General features: G+C 48.2%; 1 protein-coding gene across 2 annotated transcripts; it reads right to left on the minus strand.

Moving 5' to 3' along the window:
- Positions 1 to 612: 612 nt before the first annotated feature.
- Positions 613 to 18,426, minus strand: Sall3 (spalt like transcription factor 3). Of its 2 annotated transcripts, XM_006973884.4 has the most exons (4): positions 18,247 to 18,425; positions 3,954 to 6,863; positions 3,397 to 3,737; positions 613 to 2,080 (listed from the first exon to the last, which is right to left on the minus strand). In XM_006973884.4, the coding sequence occupies exons 1-4, from the start codon at positions 18,326 to 18,328 to the stop codon at positions 1,649 to 1,651; spliced, it is 3,765 nt and encodes a 1,254-aa protein (XP_006973946.1). In that variant the 5' UTR covers positions 18,329 to 18,425; the 3' UTR covers positions 613 to 1,648. The 2 variants fall into 2 exon arrangements, with proteins under 2 accessions (XP_006973946.1, XP_006973945.1); XM_006973883.4 differs by having other exon boundaries at positions 1,519 to 2,080; positions 3,397 to 6,863; positions 18,247 to 18,426.
- Positions 18,427 to 19,161: the final 735 nt, after the last annotated feature.

Here is a 19,161-nt window from a genome sequence, read left to right on the forward strand (position 1 = left end):
TTCTGTGCTCACTGGATGCCATTTAGACAAGTCATCAGCAAACGATCAGACTTTTGGATAACCACAGGGCACTGCACTGTGTTTGCTCTTGAAAAGACAATAAATACATCAGAAACTCAGAGACTCAGAGAACGTCCAAGTTATGACTGACTCTGCTGCCAGACACTCACTATTCCCGTCTCCTTTACAACGTGACCAGTGCTACGAGGCAGTCGCATTGTGTGTGTGTGTGTGTGTGTGTGTGTGTGTGTGTGTGTGTGTGTGAGAGAGAGAGAGAGAGAGAGAGAGAGAGAGAGAGAGAGAGAGAGAGAATGAGAAAGAGGCAAGCCTACAGTAAATCACACCTACACAAAGTTCACTCCATTGCTTGCTTCTTCTTCTTTTTTTTTTTTTTCCTTTTCTATGTCACAGGACTAAGATTAATTTGTCCAAGTTTTGTTAGGGTGCCCACAGTTTTTCAACGTGTTTTGTAGAAAAGTTAAATAAATCATGTTAATTTAAGAAATGGCAGGCCTTATTTTATTGAGGTGCTGACAAGTCTTGGTGGCTTTTCTGCTTAAATAGCATGGATTTCTCATGTTCAACTTTAAGACAAAACAATAAACTGTGACATGGTTGTTTTTTTTTTTCTCCATTTTCTTTAAACCGAAGTACTATTTATAAAATACTTTACATCTTTTTTTTAAATTCTCAAATTATAGACAAACCTCCCTAATACAAAATACTAAAAGTGCAATTGTATAAATTAAGATTTGCAACCACATTATACAAACATTACCTCTTTATTATACAGCTTTGATAATGTGAAATATTTACTCACAACTGTTTATAATGCTGTGAATCATTTTACGGTGATGCTTGTCTGTAACTTGTTCCCAGCTACAGACCACACTGGAGAATAACTGTTCACATAGCAGCTACAAACATTTAAATTAAAAAGGGTGGGGTTACTGACAGGTACTTGCACACAAAAAGCATGCTATCTTTCCCAATAGAACGTCACAATTTTGCCTGCATTTAATTAATCCACTTATTTATAATAAAGCAAATCTTGCTTTTTTAAAAAAAAAATCACATAGCCAGATGTATTCTGTGATACAAGATCTTCATTTAAGGTTGGGTTATTTTATTGTCTGTTACCCGCATAATCTTAACATAAATACTATAGACAAAGAGACGGTCGTAATACACAGCGTTTGGAGCACTGAACTGCTTCTTCAAGATGAAGAGTCCCTAAAACAGAGTTCAAGTGTCTACAGAATTAGAACAAAACCATTGAATGCGGCTCACTGGATTACCACAGGGGACCCTGTTCCCCCACGCAAGGGGGTCACTAGGTTTTAGGAGAAATGAAGTAGATATGGTCTGAGCTCTTTCTGTTCCTAAGGCAGTTTTCCAAGCATTGAAGCTTTTGTCTGAAATTTACTTAATAGGTTGCAGAGTTCTTAAGAACAGTCAAACCCACTGCTGAAGAAGTACCATGCAGCACTTACCGGGCCACCTTACAGCAGCCACGTGGTGCAGGTATTTTCTGTCATGGATAAAATATTAACGAGAGCCTAGGCATGTGGGGTCCAAAGCCTGATGCTCAAACTGTGATTAGTGGGCTGGGGACAGAGCAGGAGGATGAAGTCTTAAGCATATCTGGCTAGTTTATTCCAATCTCCTTGTTATCCTCAATGAACCTTGTGAATGGCCGGCTGGCTCCCGTCTCTGAACTTGCTTTGTCCAGGCTGACAATGGGTGGGCTGCTGCCAGTGCGTGCCTTGTCCACCCCACCAGCCATGGCACCCAACGGCGGGATGGCACCTCCGCCTAGACTTACTGGGAGCTGAGGGATGCCTCCATTCTGGATGACAGAGATTTCATTGTTTTTCATGGCAAGTCCATTGGTGATGGCAGCGGCATACTGGTTCCAAAAGCTGGGGTCAACATTCATTGCCCGAGCTGCCAGGTCCTTCTGGAACATCTCAGAGAACTTCAGAGCATCACCACCGAGCAGGGCCATGGGGTTTTCCACAGACAGGCGGCGGCCACGCCTCGCAGGTGCATTGTTCCACATGTGGGTGCCCATGTGTACCTGTGGGAGACACAGAGAGACGAGCTACAAGTAGGCAAGTCTAGAACTGTTAGGCAGCAAGGTCTCGGTTTCAGTGTTTCATGTTATGTACACACATTCTAAGCATTAGCCCCCGGGTCAACAGAATGCAGTCAGGTGAGCTTTCCTGAGCACCTTGTACTATACACACAGTATTTCATTCTGTGAATATAAAAAGCAAAACCGGCATGTAAATTGACAATTTTTTTTAGGTACCAACACCCTCCCCCCCACCCCTGCACCCCCGCCAAGACTGCTAGAGAATGTTCTAGAACTTAAGAATCAAGGACCTTCTCCATTGCTTCATCCATTCCCAACCTCAGTGTATGCATTCGGAGGTCAAAGGACAACCTTGTGTTAGTCTTCAAGCATGGTCCACTTTTACTTTATTTTACTTTTTTTGAGATAGGTAGGTTCTGCTACTGGCCTGGAACTTGCCTAGCAGACCAGACTCAGCCTCTCCTCGCCCTCCCCCCCCCCCCCCCGCCCCATTTTCAAGCTTGTAAAAGGTCTTGAACTTGAACTCTTGCCCTGTCTCTCTCTTCTCTTGCTTTCTCTCGAACAGGACAAGTGAGTGCTAAGGCCTCCTGGGTCACCCAGAGCAGCAGGGTCTTCAGGAGGCTCCTGTTGGGCCAGCCCAGAAGCCACAGGTGTGGGCTACTAGCTTTCTCTAGAGAGCCTTCTAAGACTTGGACAAGCAGCTTCTGTCTGTCTGAGGCCAGCAGCATAGGCAGGAACATGGAGCGGCCTGCAGCAGCTGCTGGGCTTGGTCCTCAGTAGGGATGCAGGCTTCACATGCTGGGAAGCTCCTCACCCGGTATCCCTCCCGGGGCCCTGTCTATAGTCACACAGACGATAGAACATTCTAGAACTCAGAGCAAGTCTCATCTATGCCACATGCTAATGTTTAAGGACCAAGTTTATTTTGTTTAAGGACCAAGACTCAAGAAGACTGTGTTCTGGGCCTGCTCACCAAGTGTCTGCCATGCCCGAGGCCCTGGAGCAGGTTGATACCATCAGAGAGGAGCAGGTAGACATGAACCCCCTGGGTGGAACATGGATTCCTGCTTCACTTTACTGCTGCTTAATGGGATGCATGTGCAAATATACACTACTCATATACACATGCACACACTCTATACATTCATACCATGTATGGACAAACAACCCACTCTGTACATGTGTGTACACGCGTACACCAAGTGTAAAGACAGAATCTCTGCCTGGACAGAGGGTGCAGGGGCCATCCACAGGTGCCATGTGGCTTGGCTCCAGCCTCAGGCCTGTGGCCTTCTTACCTTGAGATTGCCCTTGGTGGTGAAGGCCCTGCCACAGATGGTACAGCCAAAGGGCTTCTCCCCAGTGTGGGTGCGTTCATGGATCTGCAGGGCACTGGCTGAGGAGAAGGTCTTTCCACATGACTGACAGTTGTGCTGCTTGGGTGTCCGGCGTGGTGGGGGTGCCAGCATGGGTGCCAGGCCAGGGCTCATCACTGTCTGGGGCCCAGTCGGGACCTGGACTCCGGCTGGTAGGGCTGGGCTCTCACCCAATGCGATGGCCTTGCTGTGGCCGTTGACTTCCATTTTGATCATGGTGGGCGCAGGGCTGGAGGCCAGGCTAGGCGCGCTGTGGCTTGGACCTAGAGTAAAGTCGGAGTCAAACACCTGAGAAGGCAGCTCTTTCAACTTGTGCGTCAGTAAGTGCTGCTTTAAGTTACCCAGAGTGGAGCAGCCCCGCCTGCAGACCGTGCAGACGAATGGCCGCTCCTTGGTATGGCTGCGGTGGTGGATTTCCAGCGCGCTTTTGCAAGCAAAGGGCTTGTCACAGACACCACACACAGTGCTTGCACACTTACCCCGCTCTCTGCTCAGGAACAGCAGGCTGAAAGGGGCCTCCTCCTTGATGAGTGGCCGCCCAGGGTGGCCCGCCGTCAGGTCCAGGGCACCTCCATTTCCTGGGCCGGGGGGTGGGCTGTCCAGCCTTTCAGTCTTCAGTGGGACCTCCTGCGGATCCTCCTGGTGGCCAAGACCCGGCGACTTGGAACGGAAGCTCTCGCCATGACTGTGAGCAGGTGACGGAGCCTGGGAGGATGAGGACTCAGACAGGGCAGGGCTGCCCGCACTGCGGCTCTCCAGGTCACCCACGGCAGACGAGGAGTCATTGCTCAAGTGGTCGCTTTCCCCAGACCCATTTTCCACCGACTTCAAGCCGGCCAGCTGCTGGCAGTTCATGACTGAGTCGATCATTTTCATCTGATTCTCGAGGGCGGCGATGCTGGAGATGACCGATGGGGGTGAGGGTGGACAGGACCCCGAATAGGAGAGGAGTGGTTTGGAGGAGTCACTGGCCGTGTCCTTCAGCTCCGAGTCCTCCTCCATGGAGTTCTCGTCGATGTCATCGTCGAAGCTGCTGAGGGTCTCTGCATTCTTTTCGTCAAAGGGCAGCTCCGCGTCCATGGCCTCCTGGAGGCCCTCGGGCAGTGGCGTGTTGGGGATCTGGCCCCCCATGTGCATGCGGATGTGCTGCTGCAGCACGACCGCATTTGTGAACTTCTTCTGGCAGATGGGGCAGGAGTGCTGTACCCGGAGTGGGGGCTTTGCACGGTGCACCCCAAAGTGTGTCTTCAGGTTGCCTTTGGTGGTGAAGGCGCGGCCGCAGATCTTGCACTTGAAGGGCCTTTCTCCCGTGTGCGTCCTGTAGTGCATCTTCAGGGCACTCTGGCAGCTCAGCACTCGGTGGCAGATGACGCACTGGTTCGGGTCAGTCATCTTCTTGTCGATGTTCTCCACCAGCTGCTGCAGTTTTGAGGTCTCTGACGTTTGCATAGAGTCAAGCAGCCCGCCGAAAGGAAACTGGGCCTTGAACTGGTCAGAAACAGCTGGGAGACCGGGGCTACCAAGGCTCGCGCACGCGCTGTCTGTGACCGTGGCGGCCGCCGAAGTGGGCAATCCACTGACTTGCCCACCTACCACAGGGGCATCCCCCGTCCTAGTACTTGTGCAAGGCAGGCTGACGGGCTCGGTTTTAGCAAGCGAAGGCCCACCAAGGAGTGGCTGGGGCGACTCGGGCCTCACTGTGACACCTGACTCAGTGTTGTTGAGGCCTGGGGAGAGAGAGGTACATTCGCTGGATGCCGGAGAGGGCCTCTGTGGGGAACGGCTAATGGGGGTGATGCTAGGGGAGTCAGTGTAGTTGTGGGTGCCGGGGACAGTGGGGGGTAGCTGCAGCCCGACTGATGTGGGCACAGTGGGCAGCACTGGCTTGCTGTCCAGCCAGGTGGTCACTGGCTTCTCTGGGGGCAGGGACATGCCATAGGGAATCCCGGAGCAGGTGGGCACATTATCGAGGTATTCTGGGACAGGATAGGGGTTCATCTGGATGTGGGGGTACTTCTCCTTGTGCCTCTGGAAGTGGACCTTCAGGTTGCCCTTGGTGGAGAAGCGGTTCCCGCAGATGTTGCATTTAAAGGGCCGCTCCCCTGTGTGGGAGCGCAGGTGGATCTGCAGGGCACTGTCGCTGCCGAAGACCTTGGCACAGAACCTGCACTTGTGCTTAAAGAAAGGGTCCTCGGCACTGGCCTTGGGCTCGAACACCGACACGTTAGGGGGCTTGCCCTTGCGGTGCTTCATAAGAGCCGACAGGGGGTCTAGGGCGTTGGCCGTGGCAGCAATGCTAACCAGCGGGTTGGGGAAGATGACACTGTTGGATGAAGTCTGAGGTAGCAGAGGGTTTGGCAGATTGGAGGCTGAGCTGAGGAGGGGCCCGGGACCCAGGGCAGGGGGCGTCGATGCATTTTGGGGCTGCACCGTAGTGCCCACTGCACTGGAGGCTGCGGCCACGGCTCCTGGAGCAGGGCCAGTGCTGCAAGCTGGGTGTGCCCCCGATTCAGCGGGGCCAGCACTGGTGCTGCAGGGAGTGCTTGTGCCAGATGCAGGCTGTGACAGGTGCTGGGGACCATCGAAGGCCGCCGCCGCTGCCGCCGCCGCTGGCAGGGTGGAGCCTGAGCCAGCCGAGGCAGTGGCAGGCCCAGTGGAAAGCTGGAGGGCTGTATGCGGAGCCAGGCCCTGAAGCTGCACCGAGGCGGTTGCTGGGGCGCTGGCTGAGGGCTTCAGCGGAGGCCCTGGCTGGCGGCTCATCAGGGCCACCTGGCTGCGGATCTGCTCGATGAGCTGGAGCTGGTGGATCTGCTGCTGCTGCAGTGCTACCAGCTGCTCGAGGATCATGGGGATGGCCACGGCGCCCACGGTGCCACCCGGGCCCGTCGTGCCGCCCGCACGTGCGCCCTGGGAGAACTGGGCCACGGCCACCTTGGTGCTGAGCAGCGTCTCCAGCGTCACGTTGGTACTAGGCATGCTGAAGGCCGCAGGCTCCGGCTGGGGTGGCAGTGCAGGTGGCGGCTGGGGCACACCTGGGCCTGGAGGGCCCTTGTCGGCAGAGGCCTCCACATCCATGGGCTCTGCCTCCTTGGCAGTAGCCTTCACCTCGCTGCCCTCCGTGGGTGCCACCTCCTCTGCCACCTCACTCTCAGTGCGGTCACTGGGCGAGCTGGCGGGAGAAGGTTCTGGAAAGTCCTCGGAGGGCGGCGCTGGCTCATCGTCATGTACGATCAGCACCAGTGGGTTCTTGGTGCAAGTCTTCTTGTGCTGCAGGAAGTCTGCCCACTTGAAGAACTCTGCACAGCACTTCTCACACACGCTGGTTTCCTCGCTGCCGCTCCTGCTCTCGCTGCCGCTCTCTGCGTCCTCAGCACCGTCCCCCGGGACGCCTAGGAAACCAAGAGATTACATCAGCTAGGCTCCGCCAGACAGCCGCCCTCCATTTCAAAATTTTGCACATCAGTAAAATCAATATTTTTTATTTTGTACAAATTACCCCACTTCAACATTTCTGACGTCCCAGCGTGTGTGTTCTATGACTCTTTCTAGCTAGCTAATCATTTTCTTAGCACAATCCATCAAATTATGAGGCCCTATCAATCGTGGATACTGCTTCTTAATGAAATTCCATAGAAGCCATCGATTTCCAATATCTTCATACAATCCGCAGCCACCCTGTCTGTTGGGTACAAAGCCAGCCTTCGATGGGCTCATTAGGATTCCCCTTTACCATCGGGCTTCCTCATTTCCAACAAAATTAGAGACGCCTCTGCCAGTTCACTTAACATCGCCGAGCTAATCCGTAACCTTTCCCACTCACCGGCACCTGACAGGAAGCCAGTGTGGTGTGATCTGGGCTCATGGATTCATCAGCTCTAAGCCCAGCTGAAGCGGGGCCGATCTAACATGATCCTGCAGAACCTTTTGAATCAAGACGCATTTATTTCACGTAGGAAATTCAGGCTAAATACTATGATTTGTGGACGTAACAAAGAAGCTGCAAGCATTTCTGTGGATCCCAATGACGGTATCCTTCTCCTCCTCTACTTCTTCTCTTTTGGAAGGCAGAGGCCTCTACATTTTAGGATTTGCCAGATGGACTATCAATATACACTAGGCCTAAAATGAATCATGCTTAGTACAATTAATCGGCTCTGTCAGATGCAATATTCTTTGGTGAAATGAACTTGAAATTACATGTTATTGTGATTAGCCAAAAGAGTTCGGTGGTTTGCTAACAAACCAGGAATTATATATTTAAAGTTCATTTATGTTGACATGTTTAACATGAGAATGTTGTAGTCAGACACACTTTTTGTACCTATTTTCATCTATTCTCATAGAAAGACTTAGCAAATTATATGCTTGCACCATCGTGGAAAAGCCTCTAATTGGTTACACATGTTTAATTACTGTTGTAGGCAGCTACTTCCTCTGTCTCCCTAACCCTCTTGTGCCGAATAACAACCGTGTTTAATGAACAACTCTAATTCACACCTGATCAAATAAATAGCTGTATGGGAACGAGAAATCGACACCCAGTGACACTTTTGGCTCTGGCTTTTTGGGTCACTGTGGTGGGGAGAGAGGCCCTCGGCTGCCTGGATTTGTGTACCGGCTTGGGTGCCACTGATTAGAAGGTTTGTTGTTTGTTTTCTTTTTTTTCAGCTTGCAGATGGAGTGACGGTAACACATCCACCGAACAGAACAAATGTCACAGGCAAGTCAGCTCTTTGTTAAATGTACAAAGTTGAGGTCGAGAACAAAACATCCTCCAGTCCCATCTGAAGACACTGGGGTTTTGACACCAGCATGTGGACTTGCGAAAAAGTCTCCAACATTTTCCTTTTAAGGTTTTTTTTTTTTTGGGGGGGGGGCTGCTAATTCAGCACTAGGTTGAGCAGAGAAATCTGAGTTTTTTTTTTTGTTGTTGTTTTGTGTTTTTGTTTTTTGTTTTAATTTTGTTCAGGAAACCCCACTGCTCCTCTCTCTGGAAATTGAAATAAAAATATTTTTGTGGCTGGTCTGCTGCTTACCGTGAGGCTATTACTTCCAGGTAATTTATACATGCCTTTAAAAATTATTAGCAGCATTCAATTAGCATTTTCTTAACTGGCTAAGCCATTTGAAGGGGAAAGAAGTTAGAGCTGCAGCCCATAAACCCCACAGACTTCTAAACTAAACTCAGTGCGAAGATCAGGCTGCAGCGAGCAGTCTCATTACTGCGTGGGGGAAGGAAGGGAATGGAATAGGTATCTGTAATGAGGGTGAGGGTAGCTAGGAGCAAAGACAGTCGATTTATACAGCAGATAGGCACATTAACAAAACAAATACTCCATGCTCAACTTTGTTCAACGTATGCAAAACTAATTGTAAACCTCATTATGGTTATGGAACAGGGCTGGGGGAGGCTAGAATTTTTTAATCATTGAATAAACAAAACAACAACAATAAAAAACTATGAGCTCTTCAAAATTCCAGTAACTTAATTTTAAAAGTTTTAACAAAATGGCAAAAAAAATTTTATCTATGATTTCTCTTTAATTGTATGTTCTTCAAAAACATACACATATCATATACACATATGTATATACATACATACGTATATAAACCTAAGCGAACATTAAAAAGTTCATTTGCATTAAGCAGTAAATTAGATGCATAGAAATCGCTAAGCAGGAGGCTGACTTTAAGAAGGGGCTTTCCAACGTGTAAAGCTGTGATACAAAAAGTATAATTGTACTTTCTAAAAGAAAGGAAATGCCAACCTATTAAAAACTGCTAATGCCTTGAACTATTGTCTACGTACATCTCCTTTAAGAAGATAAAAATGTATAGTATGTGCGATGCACAAAAACTGAAGGTATATATGCTTTAAATTTTACAAAATCAAACAGTTATCTTATTAAAAGAATACCTTTTCTTTACATTTAGTATGCTCTAGGGACAAGTCATTCAGAAAATGCTTAAAAGTGCGCTGGCTTAAAGTGCCTTCAATGTGGAAAGAATTAATTTATACAACTGTAAGTGATGCCTTCACAAAGTGTGGTGGGACACAGAGAACCCATGCTTCTCAAAAGGGTCTCGACCCAAACAAATATCTATGTACCTTAAAGATTTGCATTTTTACATTCCCATTAGTTTTCTATGTGTTAAGTGTTTTAGGGTTCACTTCCAAATACACTGAGGCTGAGAAGGGATCCCCTAGGTAATTTCTTTCTTTCTTTTTTTTTTTTCTCCACAGCAAGGGCTGCTAAATTACAAGTGTTTCTTAGCTGTGCATGGAATATATAAGCATGTTCTGCCAAATAATGTCATTTTGTTTAATGCAATCTTAAGTGACAATTATCTCAACATAAGATATTTTGTTCAAAGTAAAATGATCCTCCACCTATACTCCTTCCAAATTGAAGAAGGAAATTGTAAGGAAAAGGCATTCTGACCCTTTGGACCCGTTAACAGTTCTTTATGTTAATGAGCCCAAGGAAACCAAGCCTGGCAACAATTTGCTTATGAGCCAAGCTTCATCATGAATTTCACTTTTGGCAAAAAAAGTGATCTTAAAAACTACAGTTAGTGAGGGGGAAATTCTTCAAAACAGTTTGCATTTCTTATTTGGGGCAAATAAATTAGAATTACCACTTAACATTTCTGCTGGGGTTTGTTCGAAATGCCTGTAAAACAGTCGCTTCAATGTTAAGTCTCACATGCTCAAGCTATGGCTGTGCTTCCCAAATTCGAATGTGACTAGACCTCCTTTATAGAAGTTGGAGATAAGTAGAAACTTATTAAGACAGACATAAATACAAGGTACAGACTAACGTTTCCTTTATGGAACTGAAATTGCTTGTAGATGTTTGAGATGTTTTTAAGCAGCAGAATACTCTTAACTTAATGAATGGTCAGGAAATAACTGAATAACGTAGCAGCGACAGGACTCTGGAGTGGTGCAGTCTACTGACTCCCAAGAGCACAAGTGCTGACCTCTGGTGCGTTCTAAAGAGTGAAATTAAATTATAACCTGCTTCCGACACTGCGTACATTAGCGTCTATGTGTGAAGCCGACCTTTAGTTGTTTTCCATAAAAGAAAACCCAGGCAGATACCCTGACTGCAGTTGATAATGTCATCACATTGCTGCCAGTGTCCTTTGCCTCTGCCATCTTGTAGGGCCAAGATTACATTTTTTTTGAACCATGTTTCTCTTTAAATAACATTCTGAACTGGCCACCATGCTAAAAAGTTATTAAGCCACTAGTTAATATTGCTTAAAATGTTTATTTACGGCTAACCAGAGCCAGGGAGCACAGCGAAAAAGCTTTGAGAAGTGTATTAGCAATGCAAGTTTTTATTCTCATTCCTTTCTCTTTCTTTCTTTTTCTTTTCTTTTTTCTTTTTCTTTTTTCTTTTTCTTTTTTTGGAGGAGAGAATTTAAAAAACAAGCATTCTAAACATCCTTGTCCAAGTAATTTGTATTTTTGCCTGCTGGATGTTCAACAACTAAGATTTGAAACTAACTAGCCAGGGATTAGGCAGGCATTTTACAGTACGTAAAGGTGACATACACTTATCCACTAAGTGGAGAAAATGCTAACTAACCAAGTATACCGTCCCGTCCGGGTGTTGGCTCTCCCTCCTGGAAGGCCTTCCTCCTGTTTGGCAGGCCAGTGGGTCATGGTGGCTACCAGGTGAAGGCAACTACCGGAAGGACCACACAGCCCTCACTGCCCTGGAAACCAGTCACCTGGCTGAAGGAGATAAAAAATAGATTGGTGGTCCATTTATAGTCATTCCAGAACTTAGGGTTCCTAACTCCACCTTGAGGGAACCAGCAGAGAAGAAGGGGAAGGCCTACAGCCCCTCAGAGAAAACCACAAGGCAGCTAGCTTCATGGCATTCATTTTAAGAATACTTGCATTTTTTTTTCTACTCACTGATAACAGCACGTTTAATAAAAATCTGCTGATTCTTAGTACATCCTCACCATCACAGCTTTCACTCCTGGTTAGTTTTGGGAAATCACACCATGCTTTCTCTGTCTTCTAGAACACCATCTTTTTCAGGCCACAAGTGAGAAACCTTGCAGTGTATAAAGATATTTGAGATGCCATGCTTTCTCTATACAAATATTTAAGCACAGTTCTTAACAAGGCTTATTTTCATTTTCTCTTTTCAGAAGTGTCAAGAATTCCACCCATTACAAAACAGCAGTAAAATTGCTGATTTATCGTTTCCTTTATTTTGCTACACTTTTGTTACATTTTTTTTTTTAAATGCAGTACAATTAACAAAGGGAGAAGGCAGACTTGTTTAGTACAGAGAGGCACGTTAAAATTCTCTTTTTTAACTATTAGCTTTAAAATACCAGGTGGGTCTTCGGGACAGGAAACCCTACTTTTTCCTTTGTCTTTCCATTTCTTAAAAATGTAGCAAGCATTTCTCAAGTTTTCCCAAACTCTTAGGAGACACTTATTTTCTTGCAAATTAATTCTTTTTAACTCCTTATGATAGCTTTGAATCCCATAAAGAAAGATGAATTATCGCCATACTGAGCCCAAGCTGTGTCACAGGAGGAGACAAATAGAGACCCCCACTGTGTTTAACAATGTAGAAGAAATTCCAGGCGCAAAAGAAAAATTTCTGTCCTCTTCCCCCAGACCTGGAAAGCATGTGCTCACAGAGCTGAACGGTGGAGGGCAGTCTTGCTATGTTCAGCGCGGCACTGACCCACGCGCTCCCGCTTACTCAGTGGCCCACATCACAAATTTGTTAAGTCACAACCACCTGTGGCACAGGCCCCAGGCGTCTTCTGTTTAAACTGGTTCAGTTTTAAGCTGTGCGGTGAGGCTCCAGGGACAGAAACACTGTCCCTTTTGGGGACACGAAGTTGAGGCAGTAGTAGCACACACAGTCACTTTGATAGAAAGATGTTTGTTGCACTTCAAGGCTTGCACAATCGCCCTCTCATCCAGCTGTCATGCTATACTCACGCTCACACCACTATTTGTGCTTTACAAAACACGCAGACCTGAGACACGTCAGCAGAAGCCAGCTATTCTGATCGTAATTTGGTGAGGGGCTGCTGAAAACAAGGTTTTGATAAGTCACTTCAGGTTAAGGTGGTGGGTGGTTTAAATACAGTGTTCTCCAAGATTTGATACAAAGGATTCCACACCGTTTTATGACAGTCCTCCTAGAGAGTGTCCCTTCCATCGCAATCCACTATCAGAGCACGCACAACCCATCACTTGGTGGGGGGAAGGGGGAGAGATCCAGTGAACAAGTAAAATGGATTTGGTGCAAAAATGCCTCCCTTGAAATAGCCCGAGTCACACTGCAACTAGGAAAGAGACTGAGATCACCTGTGAGCATTAGGCTTCAGGAACCTGGGCTAGGTAATGACATCATTTCCATCAGCTGCTACTACTTCATGGCGGGAGAAATTTGCATACAAGCAGAAAGTCATCCTGGAAAAGCCACCACCCACCCCACGATGCCAGTGACTCTGCATGTGTACAGATTACACAAGACTATTATCAAACAGCTCCGTCTGAGGCCACTCTGAGGACCCGTAATGCTGAGGAATGAGGACAGAGTGCCCTGGCACCTGCAGGGTTAATTAAACCGTTCAAGAGGTAATGGCTACACAAAAGCAAGCCAGTTTCTCTTCTTCCAAGAGCCATAAACACTTGTGCTGAACTGGATGGCATTTGATCAGCTTGTACTGCTCGGAACAAACTCATGGGATCTCTAGTTAGCACGGACTGAGTTCACACTTAACAAAACAGTGGTGAGTCCTGCTGCCAAGGTCAACAGCACAGATGCACTAACTGTATTATGAGCTTGACATCTAGTGGCCGCCCCTGGCAGGGTGAAGCAGGCCAAGGCTTGTCACAAGACTCCTAAGAACTCACCTTCGGGGACAGAAGTCGAAGCTGGCCAGAATTCTGCCACCCACCTTTCCCAGGACCACCGTTTAAAAAGGCTCCACGACATACCATAAAGTCACCATGATTTCAAAGAATGCAAAGGGGGCTGAACCTCCCAGAGCACGCAAAACTAGGCTAGAGGTGAGAGGAAAGGTCCACCCTCAGAGGAGAAACCGCTCGGGTACCATCAGCTCCCTTTGGTGGTCAGAACCCCTTACCTTTAATTAAGAAACAAATCAATCTTAGTCTCAAGCATAAAGGTCATCCCATTATTTTGTTAAAAAATGCATTTTTCACTTTCTGGAGCATGCCTTGCCTTGTTTGTTTGGCACTCACACAGTTAACTGCATCTTAAATCATAACTGTGTTGAAATAACTGTGTTACGAGAGAAAACCTCAGGATACTTTTAAAACACTTTCCTTAATATAATTACTAAAATTTGATTTTTACATAGATTGTATATGAAATGTGCGGTAACTTAACACACACTGTAATCACAAAAGTGTCCCACCAGCAGTAAGCAGCATTAGCTCACATCTTCATGATATTGTCTAAGATCCACTGGTGTTTCTTACACTGGCAACTAGTCAAGAAATCAAGGAAGAAAAGAAAAACTAGTAAAACAGTACAGGAAAAGAATAAAAGAGAAACCCTTCTTTTATCATATTATTTTTAAAAATGACACTCAAAACTATGTCGCTGCATTAAAAGCTGGTGAAAAGCCCATGAGCAGCCTAAAGGATTTTTAATTTACTTACACAAGACCTTGTGCCAACACTTAGACATAAGAATGCTAAATTCCAGCTGATGGTCAGTTCACAGGACAGAGATCCTGGCTCTGTTTGCTGCTTTCCCCATCCCCAAAGAAAATATTCTTAAGGCTACCAGGAGATGGACGTAGAGCTGAATATGAAATCTGCCACTTTTGTGTGTTTCCACCGTCATTCTGGATACAAAGAAATCATCAACTTGCTAAGTAATTCCCGCTGCTCCTCCACACCTTTCCCTTCCCTACTGTCTGAGCACATCCGAAAACCCTGGATGTCGCAGTCTTTGAAAAGTTTACAATACATCCTTCTAAAAATTCCCTAACTCTTGTCTCATAATCAGCTCTCTTTGAGGTGGAATTAATTGGCACCCATTTTAGGAGCACGCATTTTTAAACAGGTTAAGTTTTTGAGCGTTATTTTAAAAAGAAATGTTTGCAAATTCTTCCCCCACCTCCCCCTTCACTTACTTTCTACCTTTCATGTTTCAGAGAAAACAATCTGCCCGTGGTTGTAAGAAAGTAGCTTCTGTTCGGGCCCTTTTGGTATGCTGAATTGTAAATGCGAGGGGGGGGCGGCTGAAGGCAAACCCTGCAGATACAGATAAAAGAAAAAGAGATCTCCTCTCTGAGCACTGGTGGCTTTCTCCCCCTGAACTTAAGCAGTCTATGAATTCCACGCCTTAGTTCTTAGGTCGCAGACTGGCCACATTTGAAAAGGTTTTTAAGATAGCCATATACTGTAAACTGGTAGAAAATAAAAAACACCGTGAAGTAGTTAATGCCCACACAGAAGATGCATCCTCGAAAACTGTTTTAAATTACAACATTCTTTTGTTCTTCCTTAAATACAGACTTTCCCAGGACAGAGAAAATCGTCTTTAGGGACTGCTTTTCTCTTTCTTTTTGCCGGCACCCAGTTGCCACGTCTTTAAAGTTCTTGGTAGGGCTTAAGTGCAACACTGTCACTGGAAGTTTTAATTAGTTTTTCTTAGAACAAAAATCTTCAGCTGGCTCAGAGGATATCATTACAGATCTAACTGAATCCCAAAGCTGCATCACGTTTATTTCTGAAGTGGGGAATCATCACGAATAAGCAATTTAAAATGACATTTTCTATTGGGGGATTTACGATCTCGGCAACTTAAAATAAAATTTTATCACAAGGTAACTCCAGAACTTTCCATAGGCAGCACTGCTTGTTTTCATTCAGAGTTGTCACTCATTCCTTTAGTGCCAAGGTCTGGAGAGAACCAAAGCTGCCCCCCCCACCCCCCCATTGTTTGTCTAAAAACCAAATCCTGAAAAATAAACCATAAAAATGTGGGGTTTCTACTGGAAATCAACAAGACTATGCATCTTTGTCTTCCACCATTCTTATTTCTTTTTACATATGGTATTAACAAAAGCCTTCAATTTCACCGCAGAGATGGACCTACTGCTTTAATTAACATGTCACACCCAAAGTGATACAAAGGAATCATTTACTCCATTTCTAAAACACTGTAGACTTAGCTCACTTATAACTTCATGCAGCACATATTTGTCTCCCGTGCAGCTAAAAAGAATTAAGAATTTGAAATGACAATGGAGTAATTTAGTTTACACAACCATTTATCTTTTTTTTTTTTCTAAAACCAAACTACTTTTCTTGGTTATCTTAGAGTTAAGACAGCATGAGCATTCCTTGACTTCATAAGGGAACTAGGTATCTTTTATGCTCCATGAACAATCTGCTTCAGAACAATTAAATTAGAAAACAAAACAAAACAAAAAAACTTGTTTTAATAGTTTGCCTGAACTATCCTTCAAACCCGGATAGCACATGCTGCTTTACTAGGGCTCAGCCTCAGACAGGCTATTTTTGGCCTGTTGCAAAATATGATGAGGAACTGTAGCAACCTCGGGATCAGAAGTCTGAACGACTGTAGAAAACAGCTTGGATAAAAACGCCACTCCTGAAAGGATGGAAAACCTGGATATTGGAAAGCCTCGAAATAAATTAGAGCAGCGAGCAGCAGAATTCAAAAGAGAACTCGTAAATAATTGACTATCTGGGGTTTTCAACACTGTCCGGGTTATATATCCTCCGACGTGTTTACACGATTAACTTTACCACACTCACATTTCTGAAGCGAAATTAAAAATGAACAACAGTGCCTCAGCTTGTTAACTGTTAAACACACGAGGTTTTACTCTATTAATTAAAATATGCTTTAATAAAAGGAGACATTGCACATTTTGATAACGACCCTACAAAGCGGAGAAGTATTTACACTGTTGCATTTTAGGGCGCCTGTGAAAGCGGATTTTGAGCTATTCAGGAGCCGCAATAATGAAGCTTTAAAATTCCTCACTGGGATGCAGTGTAGTTCTTTTGAGGGAAAGACTGTCTTTCTCATTCGGCAGAAATAAATCCATTCATTTGATCATGTAGTCATTGAGGGTAATACAAAACAACCCAAGTGTGAGAAATTCTATGTGAAGAAGTAAACAAAACAAAAAAAAATCCATTTCCATGACAAAAAGATTCTTTGTCCCTAATCTACCCAACATATGCAAGCGTTTCTTTTTAGCATATCGCCTGTTCTAATCTTGGCTGACTTGGCTGCCGAGATGCCGGCTCCCTCACCTCACAGCAACAAAAAGACCCAACGAGTCCCATTTGATTTAATTCATTCCAGGGCTGCTGTGGGCATTTTCTCACTTTCTGCTGCGACGTGCATGCTTTGTCAAACTTTAATGCTGTGTGTTAAACCCTTAAATTCCGTCTATTTGTTACGGTTTTGCGTTTGGGTTTTTTTTTTTTTTTGAAGATGGTATTATTTTCATAGCTAAAAGATTACTTAGTATCTGCCTCTAAACAATTTACAATAGGTTGATCATAAAAGTTGGCTTTTAAGGAATAAATTATTCCACCTCGAACTAGTTGGGGGGCTCCGTGTCATATGCGGCCGCCCCTCCTCGGCCTTCTTACCGGCGCCCTGGGGACCCTGTCAAGGCGCGCCAAAACTGGCGCCCAGGGCTTACGGATTCAGGGTGCCATAAACTTTGGGGTGCCAAAGTTCAACCATACTAAATTCGAATCTTCTCCAGTGTCTAACTTCTGTAGCGCCTGCCCTGTACTTATGGATGGTTCGAGGAGGAAGTTGCTACCAGCGAAGTAACTACGAAGGTATCTCCATCGCCCGATTTCGGTGCATCCAAAAGAGTAGGAAAAGGCCGAAGGGAAAACTTGGAATCCACCAGGAACGTGCTGAGGTCCTATCGCATGCACGCACTAGCCCCCGAAAGAAACAGCTGTGCTCGCGCCCCACAATTCCCCAGTCGGCCATTAAGCAAAGGCCAAGAGACATTTACTTCCCACTTGCTTCCGAAAGGGATGATTGGATTTGTCAACGCTCTGGGACACCGCGGGGTTCGCGGCCTGAGGGTCACCCGAGGCGGCCTGCTGGCGGTATCGGGGACAGGCAACAGAGACTGGGATCACCGAGGCGGCGTTGGGGCCCCGGGTAGGCTCCAGGCGAGCACCGGCTGGGCACCAGGACGCACGGCGCCGAACAAAGCTGGCCAGGCGGCAGCTTCCAGGGCCCGCGTCCAGCGGTAGGTGAGCCTCGGACGCGTCCCCCGCTGCTGCGCCCGCCCTGGGGATAGTACTGAGCTCTAGATCAGGATCCCGGAGCTTCTGGAGGCTCCGGGCCCACCGAAGCAGGGTGGGGGCGCAGAGACCAGGAGCAGCACGGAGGCGGCAGCGCGGACCCCCCCTCCCGCCCGCTCTGGGTAAGCGGGCCTTCGCCTCCGGCCCAGCCGATTCCGGTTCATCCTGGAGCCGGCCCGGCCACAGCTCCGTCCGCGCGCAGCTCCCCAAGTCGGAGCAGAGGAGCCAAGTTTACTTGGCCCGCAACTCTTTTCCACGCCCGCGCGCTTCGATGGAGTACCGGTCCCGCACTCGCTCACGGGAACCAGGGAACTTTTCTCCCACTCCGAGATGCGCGCAGTCGCTCCCACCGCCCGCGCTTCCCAACCTGGGTGGGCGCCCCAGAACTACGGGCCACCCTGAGGTCCCCCGGCCCTCACCGTGCTCTGAAGCCCCGTCCTGCGGCGGTAGCTCCTCGTCCGACTTGAGGTGCTGGGGCTTGGCCTGCTTGCGCCGAGACATGCTGCTAGCGGCGCTCCGGCCCCGTGCGGGGCAGCGGCATCAGCGGGGTGGCCGGCGGGGACAGCGCGGGGTGGGCGCGGGGTGGCCGGGCGGGCGCGGGGCGCAGGGCGCGGGGCGGTGGCGGCGGCTGCGCGGGCCGCGCATGGGGCTGAGCAATTAGGCTGGTGAATAATGCATGTCCATTAGCGGAGGGCCGCGCCGATTGGCCGGCCTCCAGCGGACTCCGGCGGCCTATGCAAATGAGGCCGCTCTCGCAATTAGCAGCCGCGCTGGCGAGGAGGGGCCGCGGCGCCTGCGGACCTGGGTGCGCGCTGCCCCACGCCGCTCACATCGCGGGCTCCGCCGACCGCGCTCGGGCGCCGCGCTCCTCTGCTGCCCAGGTGCGGCTTCGGCGGGCGGGCCGGGGTGCGGCTTCGGCGGGCCGTGGCAGCGAACCCTCCGCGCCGCGCAGGCTGCAAACTTTGGTGGCGTCCGCGCGGCGCCGTCTCCGCCGGCGCGCCGGGCTCGCCCCTTTATAGAGTGTCTGCGCCGTCGCCCGCGCCCCCCCCCCCCCGCTGCCGCCGCCGCCGCCGCCGCCGGGCGGCCCCTCCCGGAGCGAGCGGCCGCGGGCAGGGCTCCGGCCCGGCGCCTTTGTCTCGCCCCGGCCGTTCGGGCGCCGCACCGCCTGCGCTCCGGGCCGGCCGGCCGACCGCCTTTGGTCCTCGATAGCGGGTCGCCGCGCCGCTCAGCTCGCTCAGCCCGTCCCGGCTCAGGTGCCCCTGTCTCCGGACTTTCTCTCCCGGCTCTTGTCCACTTCGCGGGGTCCTCCGGCGGCCCGCCAGGCTCAGAGGCTC

Source organism: Peromyscus maniculatus, chromosome 19, assembly GCF_049852395.1.
Source record: "Peromyscus maniculatus bairdii isolate BWxNUB_F1_BW_parent chromosome 19, HU_Pman_BW_mat_3.1, whole genome shotgun sequence".
NCBI lineage: Eukaryota > Metazoa > Chordata > Mammalia > Rodentia > Cricetidae > Peromyscus > Peromyscus maniculatus.

What these genes read in the sequence shown, in the direction of transcription:
- Sall3 (XM_006973883.4), bottom strand. Translation starts at nt 18,328, where the DNA reads ATGTCTCGGCGCAAGCAGGCCAAGCCCCAGCACCTCAAGTCGGACGAG. An exon ending in GGACGGGGCTTCAGAGCACG is followed by an intron (nt 6,864 to 18,246) that starts GTGAGGGCCGGG and finishes TTGGTTTCCTAG; the next exon opens with GCGTCCCGGGGGACGGTGCT. An exon ending in CCACCAAGGGCAATCTCAAG is followed by an intron (nt 2,081 to 3,396) that starts GTAAGAAGGCCA and finishes TGTCTCCCACAG; the next exon opens with GTACACATGGGCACCCACAT.